This window comes from Phallusia mammillata, chromosome 3, assembly GCF_965637545.1.
Source record: "Phallusia mammillata chromosome 3, kaPhaMamm4.hap1.1, whole genome shotgun sequence".
NCBI classification, from domain to species: Eukaryota; Metazoa; Chordata; class Ascidiacea; order Phlebobranchia; family Ascidiidae; genus Phallusia; species Phallusia mammillata.
Genome location: NC_137254.1, coordinates 1,726,026 through 1,753,739, shown reverse-complemented (window position 1 = coordinate 1,753,739; position 27,714 = coordinate 1,726,026). Strand labels below are relative to the sequence as shown.

The following is a 27,714-nucleotide window of genomic DNA, read 5'->3' as shown; positions in this document are numbered from 1 at the left end:
CGTTTTTTTGTGTTTCTTTTAATACAACTTGTGAAACAGTTATTTGGAGCTTGGTCTGTGTTAAATTATTAAACGGTAGTAAGACCAACTGGGGATTTTTGTTAGTGTGGTATGGAATACTTAACGAATTCGAGAGCAAAAAAATGCACAACTTTCTTTTGTCGTGTGACCAACCATATATACAACTTTCCACACAAATACGGACTTGGTTAGAAACAAAGTCAGAAACAAGCCCAAAAATGCATTTCAAAGAGTAATGGCTGTTCACGGCCACGGGGAAACTCTATTGGAAAGAAACTTTAGCATTGAGGTCTACTTTGTTGACTACAATGCTTGTTTCATTTTTCATCATGTGGTTGCTTTGTACTCACAGTGTTTCATGTCGAGTTAATGTGTTTCCTAATACGACAGCTGTAATACTACTTTCAAACAGAGCAAGTCACAAGCATTACTTTTTACCGACTTTTACACAAATAGAGATTATTATTTTGAATGGTTGGGCTCAGCTACAAGGTATAGCCACATGTGGTTCAAGCTGATATTTTTTTTGTTTGCTACGCTTTGACTTGTTCTGTTTATTGTGAATTATTCGGTTCATTTCTGGGCGCTATAAACATAATAAAACAAATTTAATAATTGATTGCAGTTTCATGTTGAGTTTGTGAGCGATTGTTCAGCACTTTCACTTGTGTATTTGTTGCTGCGTTTCCACAGGGTGTTTATCACGTACTATATTGATTATTTTCTCACAAAACTTGCATAAAAGGTTTTGCGATGTGGCTTTTTTAATCCTAATCGATATGTCACACTACAACAATTTCTTGCACTAATGTAAATTCAATAAAGTCTTCATGTAGTTTTGGTGCTGTGCAAAAGTGTAAAATGACAGTAAATTTCAATAAAGTTAAAATATAACAACATAACACCAGCAGCACAGTTACGCGTTTCTCTTGCTTTGCAATGCGGTGTAGCTGCAGCAAATTTAGCCGTCAAATACCATTTTTGGGACATTGCACTTTACAACCCTTTAATGTTGCGCAGTTACATAACTTACTCGCAGCTAAGTAATTGTAAGTTACAGTTATGTCATGATGTATTTTTTTCCTTGGCTGCTCTGTCTTCAAAACTTCAACGCCTAAGGCCCTGACTATGCGCAAGGATGTTTGTAATTGGACCATCATCAGCTTGCTGACAAGTTAAGAGTTTCGGGCGGTAGTTGTGTGTTACGCCTGAAGGCCTTTAAATCTTGCGATACAGGACGAGACCGCGGTTTAAAGAACACATAGCTTAATTATTTTTTTTCAGAAGTGGTATGTTAAGTCAGGTTAGATTCTAAAAAGTTGCATTTTGAGTGCGCGCCTAATCTGCACTTCGCAAATAAAGTAGGCAGGCGAAGTTTAATATAACACATCGATAGTTTTTCCGCGAAGATTAGGTTTTTGCAGGTAAATTTACTTATATACGTTTTGTTTGCTTGTTAACCTGAGCTAATTATAAACTGAACTAATCTTCTTAGATTACTAAAGACTTAATTCACCAGCACCGGCGGATGCTGTGGTAGTGGCCCCAAAACGTGCAATGGTAGAACACTAGCTTTTCTCAACTTTTGAAAAGTCAGTAAGAATGTTCGGTTCTATTGTTGTAAGCGCGTTGAGATTGTTTTTGATAAACTTCGTAAATTGCATTTTTAGAGTCAAATATGCGTGATATTAGGATGTTATCGACCGATTTGTGAAAGCGAATTAAACGGTTTATTGCTGGTAGGCTTTGAAAAATAGTTGGATATTAAATTAACTGGTTCCAGACGATGACCCCTATTGTCAAACTTGCAAATTGCATTCCTGCATAGAATGTCAAAAATCTAAACTCTGCAGAACAACTTACTACCTAAATTACTTGATATACCTCATAAATATTTCACCAGAGCTCTTTGATGATTAGGGTAAACATAATTTGAACGCGCTAACTATGTGCGGTTTGTTTCAACCCAGGCGAAATGTAATATTATACATTGATAACTTTCTCACAAAGATTTGCTGCCACAGGTTTTGACATCGATACCTGCCGATTAAATTTGACTATTTACTATTTTTCGATCATAGCATTCTTGGCTGTAAAACATTTATTGCAAGACTGGGTTTTTAGGAGGCACATGTTTGCTCGCACTAAAAAGACAAAAGATATTTGGTAACGGTGGAAGTTTAAAGACACACATGTTTATTCACACTGAAGAGAAACGGCATCGTTGTAATATTTGTGAAAAAAAATTCACCCAGGGTGGACATTTAAAAGCACACATGTTGACACACACCAATGAAAGACCCCATCGGTGTGTTGTTTGTGAGAAAAAATTTCGCCGAGGAGGAGATTTGAAAACCCACATGTTGATTCACACGAAGGAGAAACGACATCGTTGTAGTGTTTGTGGAAAAGAATTTACCCAAGATGGAAATTTGAAAACACACATGTTGACGCACACCAACGAAAAACCCCATCGATGTGATGTTTGTGAAAAAAGATTTGACCTACGTGGAAGTTTGAAAACACACATGTTGACACACACCAATGAAAAACCCCATCGATGTGATGTTTGTGAAAAAAAGTTTAGCAGGGGAGGAGATTTGAACACCCACATGTTGATTCACACGAAGGAGAAACGACATCGTTGTGATGTTTGTGGAAAAGGATTTACCCAACGTGGAAATTTGAAAACACACATGTTGACACACACGAAAGAAAAACCCCATCGATGTGATGTTTGTGAAAAAAGATTTGGCAAACGTGGAAATTTGAAAACACACATGATGACTCATACCAAAGAGAAACCGCATGGATGTTATGTTTGTAAGAAAAGATTTACCCGAAGAGGAAATTTAAAATCGCACACGTTGATTCACACCAATACCCCATCGATACAATGTTTGTGAAAAACGCTTCAGCGAAAGTGGAAATTAAAAAAACAAACATGTTGAATCACACCAATTAGAATATCTCTGATAAGAATTGACATTTTACTGAACAGACACATCTTGACACACACCAACATGTTGTTTGATAAGAAAACATTTAATGACATTAAAGACACTGTATTTTAAAGTGATTCATAAGCTTGCACCAAACAATAACTCAATCTATGTGATGTGTTTTACATTTGCCATAAGTGAAATTTTAATTACATATGGTAGTACGCTATTTGTGTAAAAAAAAGTTTAATTCGTTTAGATTTTTGCATTTTTATGTTTGGTGTTTCAAACTTGTTCTAATTATTTCCCTTTGCATATTAGCAGACGTTCTTCTAAAATTGTAATTTCCCAATCCCGTCACAGCGATAAAACCTTTTTCGTCGAGTGTTTCTCATCGCAGTAACTATTTCGTTTTTTCGGGGTGACATAACTTCGCCTCAGGTCAAAACAACACGTTAACTTCTCACTATAAATACTAATGCTAGATGCAAAAAAGAAGGCCATACCTGTACGTTTGTTGTGACTTTAAATAAGTTTTTACGTTCTAGTTGTTATTCGTCAGGTTTTGTTCACAGTTTTCAGATCGCACATTTTCTTTCTTTCCTTGAACGTTGCATATCACTGCAGCTTCAAGCTAAATAATTTTCTTTTTGGCAAAAACCACATGTTGTCTCTAAATTTATGTTGGAAATGTGACGTTCAAAAACTTTTTAAAAAAAACATGACTTCCAATATATATACCAGTCAGTCTATGGTCTTCAAAAAAATATGCGTTTGCAACACAAAGTTTTAACTGGAGAGAAAATGTTTTAGGTTTTGTAATTAGGAAAAATTGTTATCAAAGTTCTGCATCATAACATTTTCATTTTAATTACTATGAAGCTGACATGTGCAGCATACGAGGCAGGCAACGGAGCTTGTGATTCGACTTTCGGCGGATTCTCCACTGAACCTGCGTAGCTCAGTTGGTAGAGCGCGAGTCCCGGATAGACTCCTGTCGTGGGTTCGAATCCCACCGCAGGCTAGATTTTTCTAGCCTACGCCTTGCCATATGGTGGTGAATGCTTGGTGACCGGCTGATTCGGTATAGCGCCTTCAATGGGCCTGGCGTACTGTGAACATTTTAATGGAAAATACATTTATTATGCCTTTTGAAATGTAATTATGGTTAAATCATTGCGGCAACACTAAATTAGAAATGTTGAAATGTAATGCCTAAACATGTAATAATGTAACATCATTACTTGAAAAGCAGTAAAAGTGTTTCATAAATACAACAGTTGATTATCTGGGTCACTAAATTTGTGAATTGGAAATAAAAATATTTGTTAACTTACTCCCCAGATTTGGTAAAAATCGATAAAACGGAACAATGTTAAACAAAAGGTAATTATTTATGTTTTACCTGTTAGCTTCTTATGACACATTTTCAATTCACGGTAAGGATTTTTTAATGTTTTCAATTTTTCTTATTACCAAAGCATGATTAATGTCAAAACAGTTTGGTATAACGATAATACATGATTTTATTCATGCACTGCACCTGTTGAAAACAAGACAAACAAGTTTGTGTAAACGTTTGGCTTGAAAATTGTGAAACTGGTAAGAATTGTTTTGAAACCAACCTAAGTTCAAAGAAATCAAAAGTGTGAATGCAAACATTTACAAGTTATGATTAGCTGGGAAAAAAAGTAAACAAAACTTATTCCAATAGAACAAACGCGAACAAAACCATCCGGCTGAATAAAAACTTTGCTTCCCATTTTGCAACTTGAAATAACAGTGACTCAGCGCGTAAATGATGACCGATAAATAACTTGCACGTGGCACAAGAAGCAGTCAATGTGTAAAAATGGTATGGTGAGGTATTTTATTGCTGCGTACGAACATAAAATAGTAACTCATATCGATGGAAAACTGCGACCTATTTAAAGTTTACAACGGCCAATCGCATCTTAAAGTCGCTTGTCCAATTACCGCCCGGTTATTTGGACGATAGCCCAACCACCGATTGTTTGGACAATAGCAGAACGACCGGTTGATTGGTCATGCGTTTAAAAGTGGCGAGCATTTGTCGATCTTGCCCTTTTCCTTGTTGCTTTGCACCAGTGTTCGGTGATTTTACTCCATTGTTGTTCGTGGGTCGATCAGATTAGAATCAATGATTAAAACAATCAACGTCTGCAGCCGACAATAGTCCGAGGGTTTTATGCTTGTAGCATTATCACATCTTCTGCAAGGTAAAACAAAAATATGAAAGTAACAATGGATGTGGATGAACACAGTAAATTTATTTGTTTTGCATTTATGTAGAAACTGACCCTAATCTAAAACGCCATTAATCAGATTAATAAATGCGTGAATATTAATCCCTGTCAATACTTATATGAAGCCAGGTATTATAAAACCTCTCAGCCGTAACTAATGCAGGAAACATTCGACATGTTAGCAAGCGCTACATGTGAGCCAGACATTTTTCGCACATTGCTCATGTCTACCTAACCGTGACGACAACTACGCACTGTCGTCACTCCACCAATAGTCAAGTTATGCTTGATGCGCGCAGTCAGACCCTCGGCCATTGTCGGTTTGGCCACAGTGTTGTATTTACTGATATATCTTCTGAAAAAAATCAGTAGTTTTTTAGAGAAATATTAGGCAAAGTAAGACATTGTTTATACCGACCGACTTGTGGAAGTAAATTGTTTTTCGCTTGATGCAAGAAAACCTATGACGAATTTAACTCATCTCCTGCTGAGTGCTCTGATTTTAAACTGGTAATTTGCTTCTTGTAACACACAACTGATTACCATCTAAATTAATTTATACGTGCAACAACTGGTCATGATAACCCAGTTAAGGGATTTTCGAAAGCAAGGCTATTATGTACGTTAGTTGGTTTTGTTGTGGTAATTTTGTTTCCATACGGAGTTAATAGCACACACCAGTGGGTTGTTATGTTGGATTAGATTCGAGAACCAAGTTAAATGATGCTTGTAATCGGACACGCTGGAAAAGGAAATGGTGCACAGCTGGGTAGAGTTGTAAGTAGGGCAGTTCGGCATTAGGTTGTGTAACAAGTTGGCTTAGCTGATTTCGTTTCAAAAACAAGTTCTGGACTTATAGTCTATTGCTTATGTCTTCCATAGTGTAGGAGGTTTAGGTCTGTAACGAAATTTTTCACTGCCAAACATTTAATCGATGCTTGATACAGTGACCCACTTCAACGTTTTTTTTTCTATCTTGGTAAACACTCAAGTGCTCAATAGCCCTTCGGTTGCTTGTGTTATTCATGTAACGGTAGTTACGGTGTCGAGTCAGTGCGCTTGCCACGTCGAAGCTAAAAGCGCCCTACTGGTTTGTTTACGAAACTGGTTTGTTTACAGGATAACTGGTTTGTTTACGAAAACCGAAAGCAAGCATAGACTCTGCCTCCTTGCCCACAGTAGGGGTTGATGAAACATATACGGCAATTTTTAAATGAGGTTCGCACTGTACTTTTGGTTGCTAAAATGTTTCGCGCGATGCACGAGATTGAAAACAAATGTTTTGAACAAATCAGAAATATATATATTTTTCAAACAGATCAATGACAAAATAAACAAAATTTGAACTCTGAGTTCAGCTGACAGTACCTGCGCAACCATAACAAAATTTGAAATCTGAGTTCAGCTGCAAGGCCTGCGCATACATACTCGCAAAACAAGTTTTGATTTATCTACAATGAATCAATGTGGCCGATATGACAGAAATTTTGGATTTAACCATGATCTGGAAGGTGACATTCGCCTTAACATGAGGGAAAAATTAAAGAAGTCCGGTGTTTGTGAAAAGAAGCTTCATCAAAATGGACATTCAGAAACACACAAGTCAACTCGTTATGATAAGAAACCTCAACGATGTGATGTTTGTGAAAAAAAGTTTAGTTCTAATGCAAATTTAAAAACACACATGTTGATTCACACCAATCAAAAGCCTCATCCATGCGATATTTGTGGGAAAAGATTTGGCCGAGCTGGTGATTTAAAAAGTCACAGGTTGATTCACACTGAAGAAAAAACGTTTCGATGCGATGTTTGTGAAAAAAAAATTTCGAATCAGTCAATATTTAAAAAGACACATTTTGACACACACCGATGAAAAACCTTTTCGATGTGATGTTTGCGAAAAAAGATTTGCCCGAGCTGAGCAGTTGAAAAGACACACGTTGATTCACAGTAATGAAACACCCAATCGATCTGATATTTGTAAAAAAGGGTTTCGGAGTGGCCAAGATTTGAAAAGACACATGTTGAAACACACAAAAGAAAAACGTCACCAACGTGATGTTTGTGAAAAACGATTTAACCGAAGTGATATCCTAAAAATGCACCTGTTTACCCACTTTGGTGAAACGCCCCATCGACGTGATGTTTGTGAAAAAAAGTTTCGGTCTCGTGCAGATTTGAAATAACACATGTTGATTCACACTAATGAGAAACCCTATCGATGTCATTTATGTACAAAAGCATATGGCCGTGCTGCACATTTGAAAACCCACTTGCTGATTCACACCAACGAGAAGCCCCATCGATGTGATGTTTGTGAAAAAAGATTTATCCAAAAGGGAGATTTGAAAAGGCACAAATTGACACACAGCAATAAAAAAACCCATCAATGTAGTACTTGTGAAAAAAGTTTTGCTCTTTCTGAAAATTTGAAAACACACATATTGACTCACAGCAATGAAACACCTTATCGATGTAATGTTTGTGAAAAATTTTTTTCCATTTCTGGAAGTTAAAAAAAACACATGTTGACACACACCAATGAGAAACCTCATCGGTGTGATGTTTGTGAAAAAAGATTTCGCCGTGGTGAGCATTTGAACAGACATATGTTGATTCACATCCATGTAAAACCCCATCTGTGTGATATTTGTAAAAAAGGGTTTCGGTGTGGCCAAGATTTAAAAAGACACATGTTGAAACACACGAAAGAAAAGTCGCGTCAATGTGATGTTTGTGAAAAAAAGTTTTGGTGTGGAACAGACTTGAAACAACACATGGTGACACACACCAATGAGAAACCCCATCGATGTCATCTTTGTCCAAAAATATTTGGGCGTGCTGGAAATTTGAAAACCCACCTGCTGATTCACACCAAAGAGAAGCCCCATCGATGTGATGTTTGTGAAAAAAGATTTACCCGAAAGGGAAATTTGAAAAGGCACACGTTGACACACAGCAACGAAACAAAAACAGCAATGTGGTAGTTGTGAAAAAACGTTTTGCTCTTTCTGAAAAATTAAAAACAACATGTTGACTCACGCAAAAGAGAAATCCCATCGATGTGATGTTTGCAAAAACTGTTTTGCCCTGGTGGAGATTTGAAACAACTACATGTTAACACACACTAATGAAAAAAACAGTCACATATTTGTGATGAATAGTTTGCCCAAGGTGGACATTTGAAATCGCACTCAATGAAACAACTAACAAGAAACCTTAGCTAAGCTATGAGATTTTGGTTTGTTTTTCTAGTCCAGGACATTCCTCAAAATTCAAATTAAAATGCAGAAACTTCTTGTCGTTTTGAAAGCATGTTTTTCCACTCGCCAGTTAAGTGGAGGCTGCTACTATTTTGCGTTCGTGCTTTCAGTGGCAAAAAGGAAAGTATATCTAAACAAAACTAGCCCCATGGTCAATATCTTACCCTTGTATCTAATTTTCTTGGGCATTCGCTGCATACTAAATGTTGATGCAAAATAAATATTTCAGAAAAACAAAAGTTTGATTTTTTTTACAACATGTACCTTTGGTAATCTGAGGAAAGTTACATGGCAGGGTAATACGTTTCAGACCATGTTTATACATAACCAAGTTTCAGTTATCGGTTGTTCGAAAGAAGTGCTGAAAACGTGTCAGGAGTCAGAACTACTTCTCTATACAAACGCTTACTGCATGCAAAAATATAAATTTTAGGTTGGACTTTCTGTCTGGACCAGTGGTTCTCAAACAAGGGTGCCTTCGAATACTACAGTTGCGCTTGGTAACCTTTTTTCGTGCAACGTAACTTAAAAGTAGTGCAGGTAACTCTCTTTGGTGCGATTAAACTCATAACAGTTACGACGTTACTCGAAAATACTGCAGCTGTCCTGTTTTTTCGACAAATCGTAAATACTCCAGTGAACGTTAAAAACACGCAAATAATACTGGAAAAGTGCTATGATAATCCTAACACATACCCCAAACTTAAAACCCTAACCTTAACACTAACCCAAGCATCAAAACCAGCACCTACAGCATTATTACGTTACGTCGCAGTAAGTACAAGTTTCCTCGCTTCAAAAAAGGTTAGCGAACCTGCTGGTTTGGAAGGCACCGCTCAAACACTAGTGGTGCGCCGGAACTTTTTAGGTGGTAGGCGAGTAGCTTTCTGCTGTACCCAATTCAAGTCCGATCTAAAATTGAAACTCAACAGACCCAACTGACCAGCCCTGGTTTGTACGAAATTCGTGTTTCGGACATTTGTTTTGAAATAGCTAAATATGCTAACCAGGTCGAGAAAATAGGCATATTTTTTGCTCTAACCATTCAAACAGGGTTTAGGTCAGTGGTTGCCAGCCTGGGGATCGCTGACCCCCAATTGGCCCGTGAGATGGTTTCAGGGGGACCATGAAGACAATATATGTAGTTTTCTCAACCAACAAAAAATATTTTTAAGCTTCTCAGCTGTTTTCGCATCCCGCACACAAGTGCAAACTGTTTATATCACTATTGATTACAATTGAACCAACAACAACCAGTTTTTTGTGTTGATCGATTTGTTGTGTTAACCGCTACAGTACAGACACTTTATTGCAATTTACCAGACTGTGAAGGTGAATTAACCATGATATCATTCATATGTAGTGTACCTGTCAAAGAGAAAAACAAAGTATTTTGTAAAAGTTTGGTTTTAAAACAGGTAAAACTGGTACGAGCTTGAAAAAAAATTGGAGAAATCAAAAGTGTGAATGCAAACCTAAAAAAATGACAAACCAGTGTGATAAATTAGATAATTGAGATTTTCTTCTTTGATTAGTGAATTTTTCTGCATACGACTTGATTTATTCAATCCTTTCCTGGATATACATTTTTAATTCTAAATCATTGGTACACATGTACATCATATTTTGTTCTGCACTGATCTGGAACTTCTGTTGTCCTAAAAGATATCCGAATATAAAAAATAAAAGACAAATAAAACTAAATTATTTTCAAAATGTTTTTTAAAACCACAATTATTATGGCGCTGTACACAAAATCAAACAAACTGAGTTCTTGTTTAAGTAATCTCCTGTGCAAAACACAAACAAAACATTTTTGCTAAAAAATACTTTTGAGTTTGCAACTTGAAAAACTGTGAGAGTTCTTATGATGACCGACAAATAACTTTTATGCAACACAAATAAAACTTTTAGTAACTGCAACCAAACTAAAATGAACACTTTTTGCATCAACAAGTGTACAAAATGCAGACAGGTATGCAAAAAAATTGCGAAATTAAAACAAAATAAATGAAAAGCAAAGTGTGGTTTATGGAAAATTTTCAAATTGGATTAAATTTGCAAATTTTAATTTAATGGTTTGACACAAACCCATTTACTTATTCCATTCCTGTAAGCCGAGAAACGCACACGAGTCAGTTTTTACAGCATTAACAAAACTTGTATGACAGAACAATAACCAATTTGCGCGTAACAGTGTTATTGGAAGCCCACATGTGATTTTGAAATGGTTAGCGACGTGGCAGAATTAGGCGTCTTGCTGCTGCTTATAAATGTATATTAGCAACATATACGGACTGCGACCCATTTAAAGTTTACAACTTGTCTTCAGACTTTGGATGTTATATTTGTGAAAAAGGGAACACACAATTTGATTAAAATTACAGAATAATGTTTTCTTTCTGCTTGTTGCTTTGGCAGTAAACAACATGGTTTTGAAACATTTTTAACTCCAAAAATTATACTTTGTTTTGCAGGGCATTTCACTTAATTGTTTTTGTATATAACAATAGCAGTAAACGAAACAAAACGCATTGTAAATCGCCATTTGATGTTCAGTTGTGGGATGAAACTTAGTTTTGAAATCCCACCTGTTGCCTGTTTTCTAAGTTTCTAACATTATGGAAGCTAGCTAATTTGGCCATGCGTCGAATTGCTTCCTGTAATACGAGAACGAAGTCGCAGCTGCTCAACCCGTTAATGTCTAAATTACTTCGTGTGTGTGCAGTGATTTTGTGTAAGAATATTGACAATAACCTCATCGACGTGATGTTTGTGAAAAAAGATTTCGCCATGTTGGAACTTTAAAAACACACTTGATGACACACACTAAAGAAAAACCACATCAATAAAAAGTGAAAAATTAACACATTATGATACACACTCCAGAAAAACGAAACTGATGAAGATTTTGAATTATGTTTGTTGCACCAAAGTGAAATTCCCTTCGTGTGTTTTGTTAAATAAATATAACAAATAGCAGCAATGGATATTTGAAAACGCGCTTGTGTGCTGTTTGTAAAAATGTTTAACGCATTTAGATTATTGAAATTGAGGCATTTTAAAGTTTATAGGTAAAAGTTTATAACAATGCCCTAAAAGAATAGCAAATGTTAAACCACGTTATAATTTAACCAATAAATTGATTTTAGTTGTTTAAACCCAGTCAATAATACAACGCAACATATTGCTAAATCGAAAATGGGCATTGCATTTCTTACTGCTTGACATATAGCCGTGGTTTTCGATATTGCTTCTTTCGAAAGTTTGCCAAAGCGACATGTCGGGCAAATTTCATGTGATTTTGTTAAATTACCTTGCAGATCATCACGTCCCGGACTACAGAAAGGTCATAATAAAACCGTGCACTGACAAGAATTTGTTTTGTTACTTAAAATTAGTTCAATTTGTTGCAGCAGGACATTCGTTAATGCTCATCACGAAACTGAAGAATGCAATGTAAATCGTCATTTGGCGTGTTGTGAAAACAAACGTTGGTTTACGTTTTTTTTTTTCAGTGACGCATGCGCTGTATTAAAGCTAGAATGTATAGTCGCTTCTAGTGAAAGTTGATAACAAAAGACCAGTATGTGACAAAAACACTAATATACAAGACTTATAACTGTCACAAAGCAACTATTGTGCAAGGTTTAAAGCCACTCTAGCGGGAGATGATAATAATAGAAGCACAAGCTTATTTTGCGTTGGTTTATTTTATAGTGAACCAGAATGTCTTATATTGTCTTGTATCTTCCTGTTGGATCGTTATGATGTGAAAAAAATAGATATTCCACCTGTTGTGTGTTCTCCCAGGTTCTAACACGAAAGCTGACCACGTGTCGTACTTACAGCTGCTAATTTCAAAGTGAGTTAAACAGTCCTATTGAAAAAAAAAACTCAAAAAAAATATTTTCCGATTACTGTCGAAATTGCTTCATGTACGCGCTTCAACGGGTCATAATAGCCCAGTTAAGGGTTTCTGCAGTGGCGAGGCAAAGCTAGAGTGTATGTTAGTACGATTTCGTTGATCTGCTATGCTAAATAAACACAGTTTAATATTCTACTGTCTAGATACTTTTCGTATGGTCTGTAATCGTGCATTACATTGGAAAAACTAAAAACCTTTTAAGCGAAAAACGCAACTGTAAGATCCTATCAATGTGTTTGTGAAAAAAGATTAATTTTAAGTGACTTTTTAAACACATATGTTGACTTACACGTATGAACAAAATAAGAAGTTGAATCAAATTTACTTTGTAACGAATTTTGTTCAACCGCTTTGTGAGAATACTCAACACAAAAGTAAAGAACACAATGTAAATCGTCATTTGGCGTGTATTGTAAACAAACGTTGTTTTACTGATTCATGTTTCTTTTTTATCACTGTAGTTTCTGCTAGATCGCTAATTAGCTAATCTGACCACATGTCATACGCAAAGCTACTAATATATAGGTAATAATGCAAGTATTACCACAAATTTAGCATATACCTCGTCAAGGTATTGTGACATCATCAACGGCCATGCGTCACTTTGTTCCACAGTGCATGAAAGGGATTACCGTGTGAACTTAATGAGTGGCAATTTCCTGCACTTGCAAAACCACACATAAGGCGGAGGTCGCAGCTGCACAAACGATTTGTTGCGCGGTAAAGCTAGATTGTATGTTAGTCAGATACGATTTCGTTGGTCTGATATGCTAAAGAAACACAGGTTTAATATTCCACTGCCTAGATATTTCACCTTTGGTCTGCAATTTTGAATTAGATTTGAGAAACTAAAACCGTTGTAGGCGAAACGTAACTGCAGTGGTTAAATGAAGCAAGTGACACAAAATCAATATTGCACAAAGATAGATTTTCCACAAAGATTTGGTCACAAAAGTTCGTGCTTAAAATTTGCAAGTAAAGTGTTCAGAACCAAGTTGTTTTTGATACAAGGCATGGTCACACAGCCACTGTATAGAGATCCCTGCCAAAATATTTTTCAACGAGACATGATTCCTTAACATAGAATTAAATGTGTCTTTATGTTTAAGACTGTATTGGTTTCCAAAAACTTAATCAGAATATAAACTCATAGTAAAGTATCACTACACAAGTGTAAGTTGTGCAAAAATGAGGAATGATTTGATTAATAGTATAAAATATAAGTATTTAGTTGCCCTTTTTTGAAAAAGTTTCTATTAGTTACATGGTGTGGAACAAAAGTGAAAAGCATCTGGCAAAAAGTTACTTGTCCATAGTGAACAAAAAATGTAAAAAAATAATGTACCTAAAACCAAAAACGGTGCATACTTTATCGACAATTTTCAAACAACAAAATATGAGTATCGCAATTTTGGAAAAATACAGCCAAAAAATACACTCAAAAGAATTTTTGTAAAGCATCACAAGTAATTGATCAGCAAGTTAACTGTGCCATCGTTTTACAACATACAAATTTTGCTGCTTAATAATTTACCATCTGGCATTCGTTTTAATGTTATGATTGTCTCCGTGATTTTAAAATTATACTAAACATAAATATAAAGCTTCCATTATTTTCAACCCATCGATTGCAAGTAAAATGCCATTATGTGGTGGGTATTGAAGATACCAATACTGCACAGTCTTCAAAAGGAATATGAATTAGAATCACATTGGTTTTTGAATGAAGAAAAATTATTGGGTTTTGCCAAGGTGTTAGCGAGAGAAACCGACTTTCCAAAGTGAGGTTTCCTGGAGTCGTGGAACATACATACTCACACCAACAGGATGAACGTTAAAACGGACGTTCTAATACCGATTACTTATCGGTCGCTTTTACACCATTTAGCTAAGTGTTATCACTCGACCATTGGTGCGCATTGCGTTTTTTTACCACCGCCCTTTTTGTCTGTGTGTGTGTTTCGCCGCCTTTTTCGCTTTATAATAACTTGTGTTTGCAATTTATGTCATTACCTTGATGAAGGTGTCTAGCATGGACATCGAAAAATTTTGTTGATACAATATGCCGAGCAGCAACACTATATTTAAGATAGTTTACGTTTAATGCAGTTACGTACGTAAACACTATGCAGCATTTAACTGGTTTTCTGATTTTAAAAGAGTCATACCAAAACATAAAAAATTTAGAGGGCGCAGCTGTACAACTAATTATTTTCTAAAATAGTTCATGTATGCGTAACAACTGGTCTTTGTAATGTAGTTGAGGGGTTTTCCGTAGCGCAGTTAGGTTGGTGAGTTATTTATTTTGTTTGTTCAAGAAACTTGAGCGGGCAACTGAACTGCAACAAGATAAATGACGCTTGTAATCAGTCCTGTCTGAAAATGAAATTGTTGCTCAGCTGACTGCCACATTGCGAAGCCAGTTGACGCTAGTTAGGTTATAACTTTAGTCAGAACATGGCTTTGCAGATATCATGAAACGCATGAAATAACTGTTTTCGCTGCTTACAGCATCTTGTGCAAGTTTCAACAACCATTTACGCGTTATAATTATTGATTTAATTGCTGTACAGTGTAGCAGGTTAGATACTTTATTGCGATAAGCGGTACACGCTTTAAATCGGGTAAATGGGTTAACCTGTCATCTGGATAAAGCTAAAGACTTAACTAACGCACAGATATTTGACCAGTTAGCCAGCGCTGTATGTAGGCACAAGTTTCTTTTTTAAGTTGCTAATGATAACATAACCGTGACCACAAGAAAGCACTGTCGTCACTTCACCAATGGTCAAGTTGAAGTTGTAGCCTATGCACCATGTTTAGAGAGCAATGCAGGCTGAAAGCGAGTTTGAAGCTGCTTTAACTGATTTCTTTGGGCGAGCATTAAATCATTACAGTACAGTATTGACAAATAAAGCGCTGCAGCTGCACCTTCACTATACAGTGTTAAGGGGGTTGTCACCATTCACTTAAAAAAACACAGAATGACTGAGATCATATAATAGCCAAAGTTTGTTATGTGACTATCTGATTTTTTTCAATGTAGTGTTCTTGTTTGCAGATCATAGAATAGTAACATGTTGACTCAAACTAAAGAGAAACCTTATCGATGTGATGTTTGCGAAAAAAGGTTTGCTCAAAAGGGAGATTTTTAAAAGACACATGTTGCTTCACAATAATGAAAAACCTCATCGATGTGTTGCTTGTGAAAAAAGATTTCGTCAAAGTGGAGATTTAAAAAGACACATGTTGACACACACCAATCAGAAACCCCTTCAATGTGATGTTTGTGAAAAACGTTTTGCTGAAAAAGGAGCTTTGAAAAAACACATGTTGATTCACACAAATGAGAAACCTTATCGATGTGATGTTTGTGAAAAAAGGTTTCGGCAACATGAACATTTAAAATGTCACATGTTGACACACACCAAAGAGAAACCTCATCGATGTAATGTTTGTAAAAAATGTTTTTCCCAAAGAGGAACATTGAAAACGCATATGTTGACTCACACCAGAGAAAAACCTCATCAGTGTAATGTTTGTGAAAAAAGATTCACACAACGTGGACAATTGAAAAGACACATGTTGACACATACAAATAAAAAAACCATCAATGTCATATTTGTGAAAAAAGATTTGCCAGGGGTGATTGTTTGAAAAGGCACATAATAACACACACCGATGTGATGTTTGTTAAATAATTTTGGTTTCATAGAAAACTTTTCAAAATCCAAATGAATGTTTTTAGAAGTATTGAAATTAACAGTTCTCCAATCGCGTTTTCGATGGAGAATGATTACTATAATTCAAACGCAATAATGCACGCTAACGGGAATCCGTAGCCTACATGTTAAACAAAATAAATAAAGATATACATTTATTGCTATTAGAAGTTAAAAAAACTGTTTTGTTTATTATAATTTGTCCCTTCTCAATGTTCTATGAGCACTCGTAGTTCATGCCACATATATTGTTGATGCTGAATATATTTTTCAAACAAAATTTACTTCTTGCCCAAGTGTTTTAATGCAAATGCACGATTTTGTTTCCTGTTATGAAAGTTGTTAGAACAGATGACCAGCCCAGGTTTCTTAAAATACGGTAACTGTTTTACTTGATTGTAAAGACGCATGTAACTCGTCTTCGGTTATAAACTGCATGCTGTTATGCTAGACATTATTGTTTTACAATAGTCGATTCAATGGCTGGAGTATCCAAGGGGGGAGGGGGGTTTCAGGGTCCGGACCCCTCCCCCCCTTTTTTCAAAAAGTCGTGCGTAAATTAAATAGGCCAAAATCGTTCCGTTTACTGCGTGATAACAGGGAGTCGTTATCTCAAAGACGCGAGCCTTCAATGTCTTGTATTCGCTTGTTATCTAATCGCGAATTGTGACGCAACAAGGGTATGCGCTAACAATCGGAAAATTACGTTCCGGCTAGGACGCTGGTAGCAGTTTCTTGCTAAATGGTAACTGCACTAAGTGCAACATATCAAACTCTTTTTGCATTTGAACAATGCAAAAGTGTTAAAAACGTGTAATGTTGTGTTGCTTTGATCCGCAAAACACGTAATAGTTTGTCAATAACATTAAATCGTAAATCGAGTTATGTTATTAGGGTAATTTGTTACTTGCCAGGCCTATTTGCACAGTACACGCATCACAGTTACTGAAATTTGAAATTTAAATTGGATTTCAAAGCATGCGCTAGAAATGGCATTTTTTCAGAACTGTTGTTAACTCACCATAACCACTACATGCAGGATTCAACTCGTCGTTGAACGCTTGCTTTGATTTCAGTCGAGTGAGTCGAATTGCTTCCTGTAATACGGGAACGTGCACTGCACAACTGATTACTCAGTTAAGGAGTTTCCAGTAGCGAGGTAAAGTTAGTGGGCAGGTTGAATAATTTCTGTTCTGGACGATTTTAGTATCTTTATAAAGCACAGGTTTAATAGTTTACTAATGGTCTGTTGAGGCTGTATGCATAACACAAAGAAAAAACTTATGCAATAAAGGAAAATAAACGTAAATAAATACTGCACATGGGGGTAATACTTAACGAAGATTTGGCGTTAAAGTTTTAATCGCCTGTGTAATCGTACCTGACCCACATATTTGTTGCGGCACATGAATACTGAAATTAATCATTCATGATTCTTTTATCAAAGAACCTTGATGGGTAAGCAAATGTTTACATACGGTTTGTAAAGTGGTATTTTGTCTCATCATGATTGTCACTTATTTGTTGCACATATTCTGTTAAGTTCTGTACGAACGAACCATTTTCCCAGTGCCACAGGAATATGTCCGATCGGTTGTTTGGCCTAGTTTGTGACCAATATAAATCACGCTTGTAATTGGACACGCTGGAAAAGGAAATTGTTGCACAGCTGACTGCCACATTGCGAAGCCAGTTGATGCCGGGTAGCTTATGATTTTATTTAAGAAATAGGTCAAAAAATTTGCAGTCCAATTTCGTAATGGTATTTTATGTTTCAATAAATGGTGTAATGTACCAAAGTAAGCTCAGCATATGTCTGTTTTGGTTGTTTCGGATTGGTTAAAACAGAAAATGCCATAAAGTAAATACACCTTGATATGTGCTTGTATATGTGGAAAATCACTTTTTGGGTTGGATTAAAGTTTTGGAAGTATTTGATGCGTAGTTTCGTTCAGACTTGTGATAACCCTATTTGTTAGACGTAGTAGTCTAGTTTTGTCAACATTATATTGTATTCGTGTTTGTTAGAGGTTTTAAAAGCTACGAGAGTATGCTTGCAGCTATTCAGCGAGACAAGCCAACAAAGAGTCATAAAAAAATATATTTTGCGCAAGATATTTTTTCAGTATATCAGGTACAATGTGCAACTTTACCTGTAGCAAGTTTGTCCTTAAGGCCCGTTTACAATATGCGTAGCGCGCCCGTATGTGCGCCATATATTTGATCGGTACTTGCGTGCAGTGTTTTTTTTAAGGTTTTTTTTAAGGTGTCAAATTTCTCCAGCGGTTTCCCAAATAAGCAAATATGGCTATTTTTTGGTATTTAAATGAAACACTTGCGGTCTCTTAAAACTGCTTAGCGGTCACCCAAACCAAACCTGAAAAGAAACCCTGCTTGCGCGTATTGTAAGGGTATGTGCATAGAATGACTAGTTGAAAACATCTTGATACGTGATATTTTCTACGTAGGCATTTCACAAAATGGTGCGCAAATTGCCTCAAATTTAGGCCGAATGCTTATCACATTGTAATGATTACATGTTGTTGTTTTATGAGTGTTTAAAGATTGTAATTAAGTGAATATAATTAAAACAATGTGTAACGATGGTACGCTATTTGCCCCAAGTTTAATTATTTATCACATTGTTATGTTTACATGATTTTGTGTTTGAATTTAAAGTTAAACAACCAGAGCATTTAAATATCAGGTGCTGTACATTCTACCCAGCAAATGAAACTACAAGATATACAAGCCAAACATGCCACCAATCTAGACCACAGCGTCATATGCAATCCTGTCTGATCACCAAGATACAAAACCATCTTTACAAACAATATATTATTTAAATTACATTTATACAATGCTTTTCAAACTTAATATGTAACAATAGATAAACCGATTTATGGTCATCGGCAGCTACTGTAAGCTGAAATCGTAAATACGCGCCGTAATAGGATTGCAAACGGAAGGGGTCGAAAGCATAGTGTAAACCGAAATTTAAGACATATTATTTGAAATACGTATTACGTAAATATTTTTTTTGTTTCCATGTTTGGGTACGCAATAAGTGTATTTAACTACATTTGTGTCAAACAATTAGGGAATTATCATTCCTTTGTTTCTAACAACTAAAACGAAACACACAGTTGAAATAATTGGTGAAATTCTAAAATCATGTTTCAGATTACAGCACTTGTACGTCAAATAATTGTTGAAAATATGTAATACTTGACTAACCACTTTGAAGAGAAATGGGTTCTCAAGATTTGTGTTCTAAGCAAAGTGACATTTGGGAGAAAATGTTTATCAAAAGTGGAAATCTACGACAACATACTATTACAGCCATCAGTAAGAAATCTCATCGTTGTGAAATTTGTGAGAAAAAAATCAGCACCCGTGGAAATTTAAAAACACACATGTTGATTCACACCAAAGTGACACCCTATCGTTGTGATGTTTGTGAAAAACAATTTAGCCAACGTTGTACTTTAAAAAAACACATGTTTTCTCACAGCAGGGAGAAACCCCATCAATGTGATATTTGTAAAAAAACTTTTGCCCAACGAGAACTTTTGAAAAAACACATGAGGAGTCACACCAATGAGAAACCTTATCGGTGTAACATTTGTGAGAAAAGATTTAATGACTCTGGAAATTTGAAATCACACATTATGACACACACTAACGAGAAACCCTATATATGTGAAATATGTGGAAAAAGAAGCAGACAAGTTGGAGATTTGAAAAAACACATGATGACCCACACCAATGAGAAACCTTATCGATGTAATGTTTGTGAAAAATGTTTTGCCTTAAGTGGAACTTTGAAAGTTCACATGTTGATACACACCAACGAGAAACCCCATCAGTGTCATGTTTGTGGAAAAAGATTTCGCCAAAATGGAGATTTGAAGAAACACATGATGTCTCACAATAAAGAGAAAACCCATCATTGTGATCTTTGTCATAAAGGATTTGCTCACTTGGAATATTTGAAAAATCACTTGCAGACTCACAGTAAAGAGAAACCCTATCGTTGCCGTTTTTGTGAAAAACGATTTGCCCAAAATGGAGTTTTAAAAAGGCATATATTGAATCACACCAACTGCAAACCCCATCGTTGTCTTGTTTGTGAAAAAAATTTTTCCCAACGAAGCAGTTTGAAAGCACACATGTTGACACACGCCAATGATAAGCCGTATCGATGTGATGTTTGTGAAAAAACATTTTCCCAACGAGGACATTTGAAAAGACACACGTTGATACACACCAATGAAAAACCCTACCAATGTAATGTTTGTGAAAAAAAATTTCGCCGAAACGGAGATTTGAAAAAACACATGATGACTCACGCTAAAGATAAACCTTAGTTATTTGCACCAGATGAAAGTTCAAAAATTCACTTGTTACGACACACACAAGAAAAAAAATTGATGTTTTGTTTATGAAATAAGATTCAGTCCGTCTTCGGATTTGATTATTATATGTTGACACCAATGTTTTTATCCTGTGAAAAAGCATAAAGTGTTCAACATACGACGCCATGACTCTAAATTGCACAATTGCAAACAAAATAAATTCTATAAATAATAGGAGAAAAAGGATTCATACACCAGCCAATGTTTCCCTCTGCTATATAAGTGTGACTTTTAACTTTATCGTCCTTCTAGTAACTTCTATTTTGAATAAGTATTGTGAAAGTATAGCTGATTTAAACGTTCGCCTTTAACGTTATTCAAGAATACAAAGAAAGAAGAGACACCTGTGTGGCTGTTAATCAGTCAGCTGTTATTGAGATGCAAAGATCAGACTTACCAAACAATTTGCAATGAATATTATAGATTACACTTTAGCAGTCCTTTACAAGTCGTCATCGAGGCAGGGGTGGCTACACTAGTATGGTTGTCATTTTTATCATATTTTTTAATCAAGACAAAGCTAAAATATATTGTTGGTGCAAAAAATAAATATAAACAAAACAAACGCTTGATCTAAAGCAGTAGTTCTTTACCGGGGTTCGATCGAACCCCAGGGGTTCGGCAACGCCGAATCAGGGTTTCGACGAAGGTCTTTTTGAAGTGCGAATACTCGTTTTCGTCAAACTTTGGGGTCCGTCAACATGTTTATTAAAATATATGTACTGGCGGCCGTGGCGCAAATAAAACTCTTTGCTAAATATTTTTTATTTTCCTGTATTGCCGCCATTACGAACTTATCTTACTGAACTACGCTACACAGATTAACTTAAGAAATACTAATGCTCACCTAACGCTACAATTAACTAACTAATATCCTGCAAATTTTGTGTTTTAACTAGCTTTCTCTGATAAAGAAATTACAAAAATGTAAAGGAGCAAAATATTTACTTTCAAGCTGTGAAAACTTAGCGATGCTCAGTTTCTTCTGTAAATGACTGACCTTCTTGTTGTTACAGCTTTAAAACTATTGCAACACAAGTACTTTAACGTATGACTGAGAACTCGCTACAGCGGCCAGTTTGAGAGAAACGCATGATGGCCCAAAGGTCCTTCATGCCCAATGGTCCCGCATCTCCCCTACTGTTTGTCTAAACAGTAGCTGCTAAATTGCTTCACAGAAAGTGTTTCTTAAGAATGAACATTCTACAGACAAGATAGTAGTGACCACCAAGCATATCCTATTGTTGACAAAGAAAAACTAGTTGCTGAAATGAAAATTTTTGTGTAGATCTGATGTTCATGATTACTTTGAAAATATTCTAGATGATGTTTTGACAAATGAAATTTCTAGGATGAAATAACATTTTTGCTGTTTCCATGAGTCCTTCAAAGGCAAAACTGTTCTTTTTAACACTGAAAAGGATGCAAACTTTTCCTAGGAACACCATTATTTCCAAAAGACTTGCACTTGCAGTACTAGTACTAAATAGAAAAAAAAAAACAGTTTCTTAGTTGTCATTTGGAATCAAGAAAGAAGCTATCAATTATCATGCCCAAACTATAACTTTATGATTCATTTTGGTTGTAAAAAAGAAGCACAAGGTTTATTAATTTGCTTTATATTTAAGTGAGAATATTGTAAATTTTTAAGCTTGAAGGAGTTTTGCACTTAAAAAGGAATTATAAGCTATTTGCCAGCAAAAAAGCAGCAAGTATAGCAGTTAAGAAACTGAAAGCCAATTAATAGTCTGTAAACAAAAATTCAAAGAAAACATGTTTAAATAAAGTTCTGACACAAATGTAATGTGGTTGTAAAATTTGTCAGTTATGATACCAATAAAAAGTTGTATGGCTAGTTGTTTTTTTGTGACAATAATCTGTGAAGTGTCATAGAATGTGTTGAAAACGATGACTGTGACTATAAGTTACTTAAATGTAACATGACCATTTTTGTTGTTGTTTAACTCAAATACTTCGACTTTTTCGAATCATTTATAACTATTCTTACTATTACTTTTTTATATTTTTGTTGTGTTTTACCGTATTTACAATCGCTTCGTTTCAAATCTGTGTTGCATGTGTTTTTGTTACTGCATGTTATTGTGTTTGGCCCATCGCCATGCAAGTAAACAAAGTTCCCCAATGATACCGTCTGCTGTTTACACTCGTGTACATTATTGCGTAACAAAAATTACGTCACAATGGAGTTGCTAATTAAGATTTGTATTACTTGTATTTCTACAAATGTAGCTTGTCTATATATTGCCAACTTATATATGTTCAATAAAGGCTGAAATTTGGAGCAGCACCCCCACAAATTTTAGGCACAAGCCGCCACTGGTAAACGCACGAGTTAATTGCAACGTATTACAGAACTTAAGGTTGTAACTTTCATATTATATTCACGTAGTATTCTTGTTGCTTTATGGTGTCAGGCGACTCACCCTAAACTTGAACCTAACAAATGTGATTTCTTGTAAAAATATTTACAATAAGTGGCCTTTTAAAAACACTCATGTTGACAAAAACTAATGAGAATCCTCATCGATGTGACGTCTGTGAAAAAAGATTTACCAGTTCAGGTTTGAAAAAACACATATTGATTCACAGTAAAGAGAAACCACATCAATGTGTTATTTGTGAAAGAAGATTTACTCAGCGTGGACATTTAAAAACACACATGTTGACACACACCAAAGAAAAACCTCATCGATGTGATGTTTGTGAAAAAAGATTTAGCATCAGTGGAGGTCTAAAGAAACACATGTTGACACACACCAAAGAGAAGCCTTATCAATGTGATGTTTGCCAAAAAAGAGTTAGCCACGCTGGAAGTTTGAAAACCCACATGTTCACTCACAGCGACCGAAAACCACATCGATGTGATGTTAGTGAAAAAAGATTCACCCAAAGTTGTAACTTAAAAAGCACATGTTGGTACACAGCATTCGGAAACCTTATCGATGTGATATTTTTGTGAAAAACGCTTTGCCGCAAGCGGGAGTTTGAAAAGTCAACGACACACAATTGAGACAAACTCCATCGATCTAATACAAGTTTAACAGTGAAAATGTAAAATAAACACATTATGATACACACTCTAGAAAAACTGATGTAAGATTTTGAACTATGTATATTGGATTGCACCAAAGTGAAATTACCTTCGTGTGGTTTGTAAATAAAAATACATTAACACGAATGGCCATTTGAAAACATGCTTGTGTACTCTTTGAAAAAAATGCTTAACGCATTCAGATTTTAGGAAATTATTTTTTCTTCAGATTGAAGGCACGCATTGTTTTACGTTCGTTTGTTGCGAGACACTAAATAGAATAAAGCGTGCACACAATCCAACATCGCAAATGCCGTCGCGAGTCAGCGTGTAGTTTGAAGATACGCTACAAGATTTAGGTATTTTCCAATTTATCTTGCAAATAGTTAAAAAGTTCAGAAAAATGTCTGTTGAACCTTGTCTTAATTCAATTAATTTGTTTATTTCAGTTGTTTGAACGCAATCAACAATACAACGCAACACATTACGTTTCTTACTGTTGACATATAGTGGTGGTTTTCTAAATTACTTCTTTCGATAACTTCCCAAAGTGACATGTAGTGTAAATGTTAGACCATACTAAAACTGTACACTGACAAGACTTCGATTTGTTACTTGCAACTTTCGTTAACCACCATAAGACGCAGAACTGCGTGATACAACAATCGCATAACAAACGTTTTAAATGATCTGCAAACATATCTTAATTGCACAGTGCAAAAAGACTGTCTGATAGCACGTCCACTTATCCGCGAGGCCGAGATATTCGCTTTTCAGTGGGCAGGTTTGCGCTTTACGCGCCCAATTGGGCTTTTTTTCGACATGGAGTTGCGCGATGATTTCACGAGGTGGAAAATGGATGAGTTCAACTTTTAACAAAGTTTTTTCCTTAACAGCCCTGTTTGTTGAATTATGATTTTTAATCCGCGCATAGCATTCCCTGGCGCCGTTAAGTTTCTACATACTAACAATACGATTGCTTAACTGAGCTTTTTATGTCCAAAACCTGTTTTGAAACAGTTTTATTAACGCTTTCAGTTTGAGAAGTCATTTTACACAGGTGTAATAAATCGTGCTGCGTTGTCGCTCTGCGTTTTGAAACACAAATAAGTTGACCTACATTAACGTTTACAGCGCAATATAACTTACATCGTAACATCCTAATTCCAACCAGCGAGAAAATGGTCAAGTGACGACTGCGTTCATGCGTGAAGCAGAGGCATTTTTTCCATGCGCAACTATCGTCAATCACTCCCATTGCGTCAGCTGTGCACTGAGCGAGCACAAATATGAAAAGACAGCATGTAAAACATATTTGGGGCTGTAAGTGTAATTACTAAGCCGATTGCACTGAAATTTTTAACAGCCAACAAGGAGCACCCTATCCACGGCTGTTTAAAATTTCAGCAGGTTAAGTCTCGTATTTCTGACCTCATTAACATGTGAACAAACAAACAAATATTTTGGGGTAAAGGGATGAAAATGGTTATATACAACTTCAAGTTACAAAATACTTTAAAATACGCTGCAATGTACCAATCAATAAAGTATGAAACTCCATAATCATCTGCTTTACAAAGTATAGTTTTAAAAATTTCACGTTTTGGAGGGCTGTGGGTGAACCGAGGGATCAAACGGGGTCAAAGTTCACATGGAACATCTTTAGACCAATATCTATGTGCGTAAATTTGAAAAAAATGAACCATTCTTTCTTGCATAAAACATGGGAACAAATCCGTGTTAGATGGAAAAAAATATAGACAAAAACAATATGTGTTCCCTTCAGGGAAGGGGACCCATAATAACCTCGTGTTACATTAACGCCCGATTGTTTGGACAATAGCCGAATGACCGGTTGATTGGTCATGCGTTTGTAAGTGGCAAGCTATTGTCGATCTCGCTCTTTTTTCTTGCTGCTATGCACTGGTGGTCAGTAAATTTTATTCCATTGTTATTCATGGATCGCCCAGATTAGAATCAATGTCTGCTGCGTAAAATAGACAAGTTATGAACAAACGAAAGGTTTTATCTATACAGCATTATTTCATCTTCTATAAGGTAAAACGCAGAAATAAGAGCGTTACAGTATGATTGGAAGAACAATGTAGATTTGTTTGTATTGCATTTGTGTAGAAACCGACGCTATTTTGACGCTCTACATTACCCTAATGAATGCGTTAACATTAATTCATGTCTAAAGCTTACATATAGTCAAACTATTATGAAAAGCCTTAGGCGTAATGCTGAACTAAAGCAGAAGCATTTGACCTGTTAGCCAGCGCTTTCTGCACACATTCTTCGTCACATCGTTCGCGTCTCCTTAAGCATGACGACAACCACGGATAGTCGTAACTTCCAATGGTCAAGTAACACGCATCGATGCACACCGTCAGAGCCTCATGCACATAAAGATTTGGGCTAATACGAGTGTAGTGTTTTACCTGAAACGTGTTGACTTGTTTTCGACGAGAAACAAAGTTTTATATGCTCAGTACAGTATTTAAAGATATTTTTGAACAACACCAAATAATTTTTACGTTTTGTGAATAAACTAGAACGAAAAACCTAATAGCACCAACATTAATGACGCTTGTAATCAAACACGCCTGAAAAAGAAATTGTTGCGTATCTGACTGTCACATTGCCAAGCCAGTTAATGCTAGTTAGCTTATTACTTCACTCTTCGTTTTCGCTGCTCATAACATCTTGTGCAAGTTTCAATATCCGGTATAATTTGCAAAGAGTAATCTGGTTATCTCTGATTTAAAAATTGATGTGTGTTATTATTTACAGCCGAGCATATGTAATGCATGTATTGCTTTTCAAGGCGCCGTTGTTCAGACACTGGCCGTTCGCAGAGACAATAACATTTTAGTATACTATCATTCATGCTTTAGCGTTTGCAAGCGATTTTTTGATTTTTAGTAGTGCGCTAACAAGCAAGTTTTGTGATCAAGTAATGCAGCCTCCGTTTGTGTAAACTATAAATGAAGGTTGTGTCTTTACAAAAAAATAAAACATCAGTAAGGCCAAGAAGCTACCATTTTCTTTTTTGATGACCATAAGTGTGTGTTGCAAAAAACGTTATTACCTGATTTAATCAACTATTTCTCACACTATTTGTCTATATTGAGGTTTTTTATAATTGCGGATTCTTGTTTACTCTATTCGACCTGTTTTAAGCCCAACTTAGTACCGAAATCCAACACGGGTTGCCATTTAACTTTTTTAAGTGGGCCACAGGACTATCAGGATTACGAGACCAAAAAGTTACTTTTAGGGGGCCTCCATTTACGAAAGGGGGAGAACCGCTGTTCTAGGGCTTTGTAATATAAAATTGCATTAAAAATGTAATGAGCCTGTTTGGCCAAATAAACGTTTCGCAACATATCAATTTTCCGACCGCAATTTAACACCGTTGCAACATTTTGCAACACAAAATTGTGTATACTTTACTGTTTAGTGAAGTAACAAAGTAGTACTTTTTTGTTAAATTAGAAATATATTTCTTGTTTCAAACATATCAACGACAAAACTGCTGAAAATTTAACATCAAAATTCAGCTTACAGCACTCGTTTGCGAAATAAAACGTTGGTTATAAAAGTTGTTCAATGGATTTTAAAAGCAAAGCTTTAAGTCCTGCGCAACCACACTTGCAAAACAAAGAGACGTTTAATTTCTCTGCAATAAACGAACAACTCGAGAGAAAATTGGCATTCAACCATGATCTGGAAGGTGACATTCGTCCCAAGATGAGGGATATATCAAGGACATCCGGTGTTTTTAAAAAGAAGCTTCATCAAGATGGACATTTAGAAACACGCAAGTCAACGCGTTATAATAAGAAACCTCATCGATGTGATGTTTGTGAAAAAAAGTTCAGCTACGGTGCAAATTCAAACAAGCACATGTTGATTCACACAAATCAAAAGCCTCATCGATGTTACGTTTGTGAGAAAAAAATAAAAGAATTAGCGGTAGATGTTTTATTCACATGTGTAATCGTACCTGACCCACATACTTGTTGCTGCACATGAATACTAAAATTATTTATCAAATAACTTTGATAGGTTAAATAAAGTAATACTACATACGATTTT

General features: G+C 35.8%; 2 protein-coding genes across 2 annotated transcripts; both read left to right on the top strand.

Annotated features, from left to right (window-relative positions):
• Positions 1-1,814: 1,814 nt before the first annotated feature.
• Positions 1,815-7,417, top strand: LOC145218155 (uncharacterized). The gene is made up of 2 exons (XM_080085550.1): positions 1,815-2,919; positions 6,631-7,417. Exons 1-2 carry the CDS (start codon positions 2,214-2,216, stop codon positions 7,101-7,103), a joined length of 1,179 nt encoding a protein of 392 aa, XP_079941676.1. The 5' UTR covers positions 1,815-2,213; the 3' UTR covers positions 7,104-7,417.
• Positions 7,418-14,447: 7,030 nt separating this feature from the next.
• LOC145218154 (uncharacterized) lies at positions 14,448-20,961 on the top strand. The gene is made up of 3 exons (XM_080085549.1): positions 14,448-16,075; positions 17,591-17,601; positions 19,391-20,961. Exons 1-3 carry the CDS (start codon positions 15,536-15,538, stop codon positions 20,511-20,513), a joined length of 1,674 nt encoding a protein of 557 aa, XP_079941675.1. The 5' UTR covers positions 14,448-15,535; the 3' UTR covers positions 20,514-20,961.
• Positions 20,962-27,714: the final 6,753 nt, after the last annotated feature.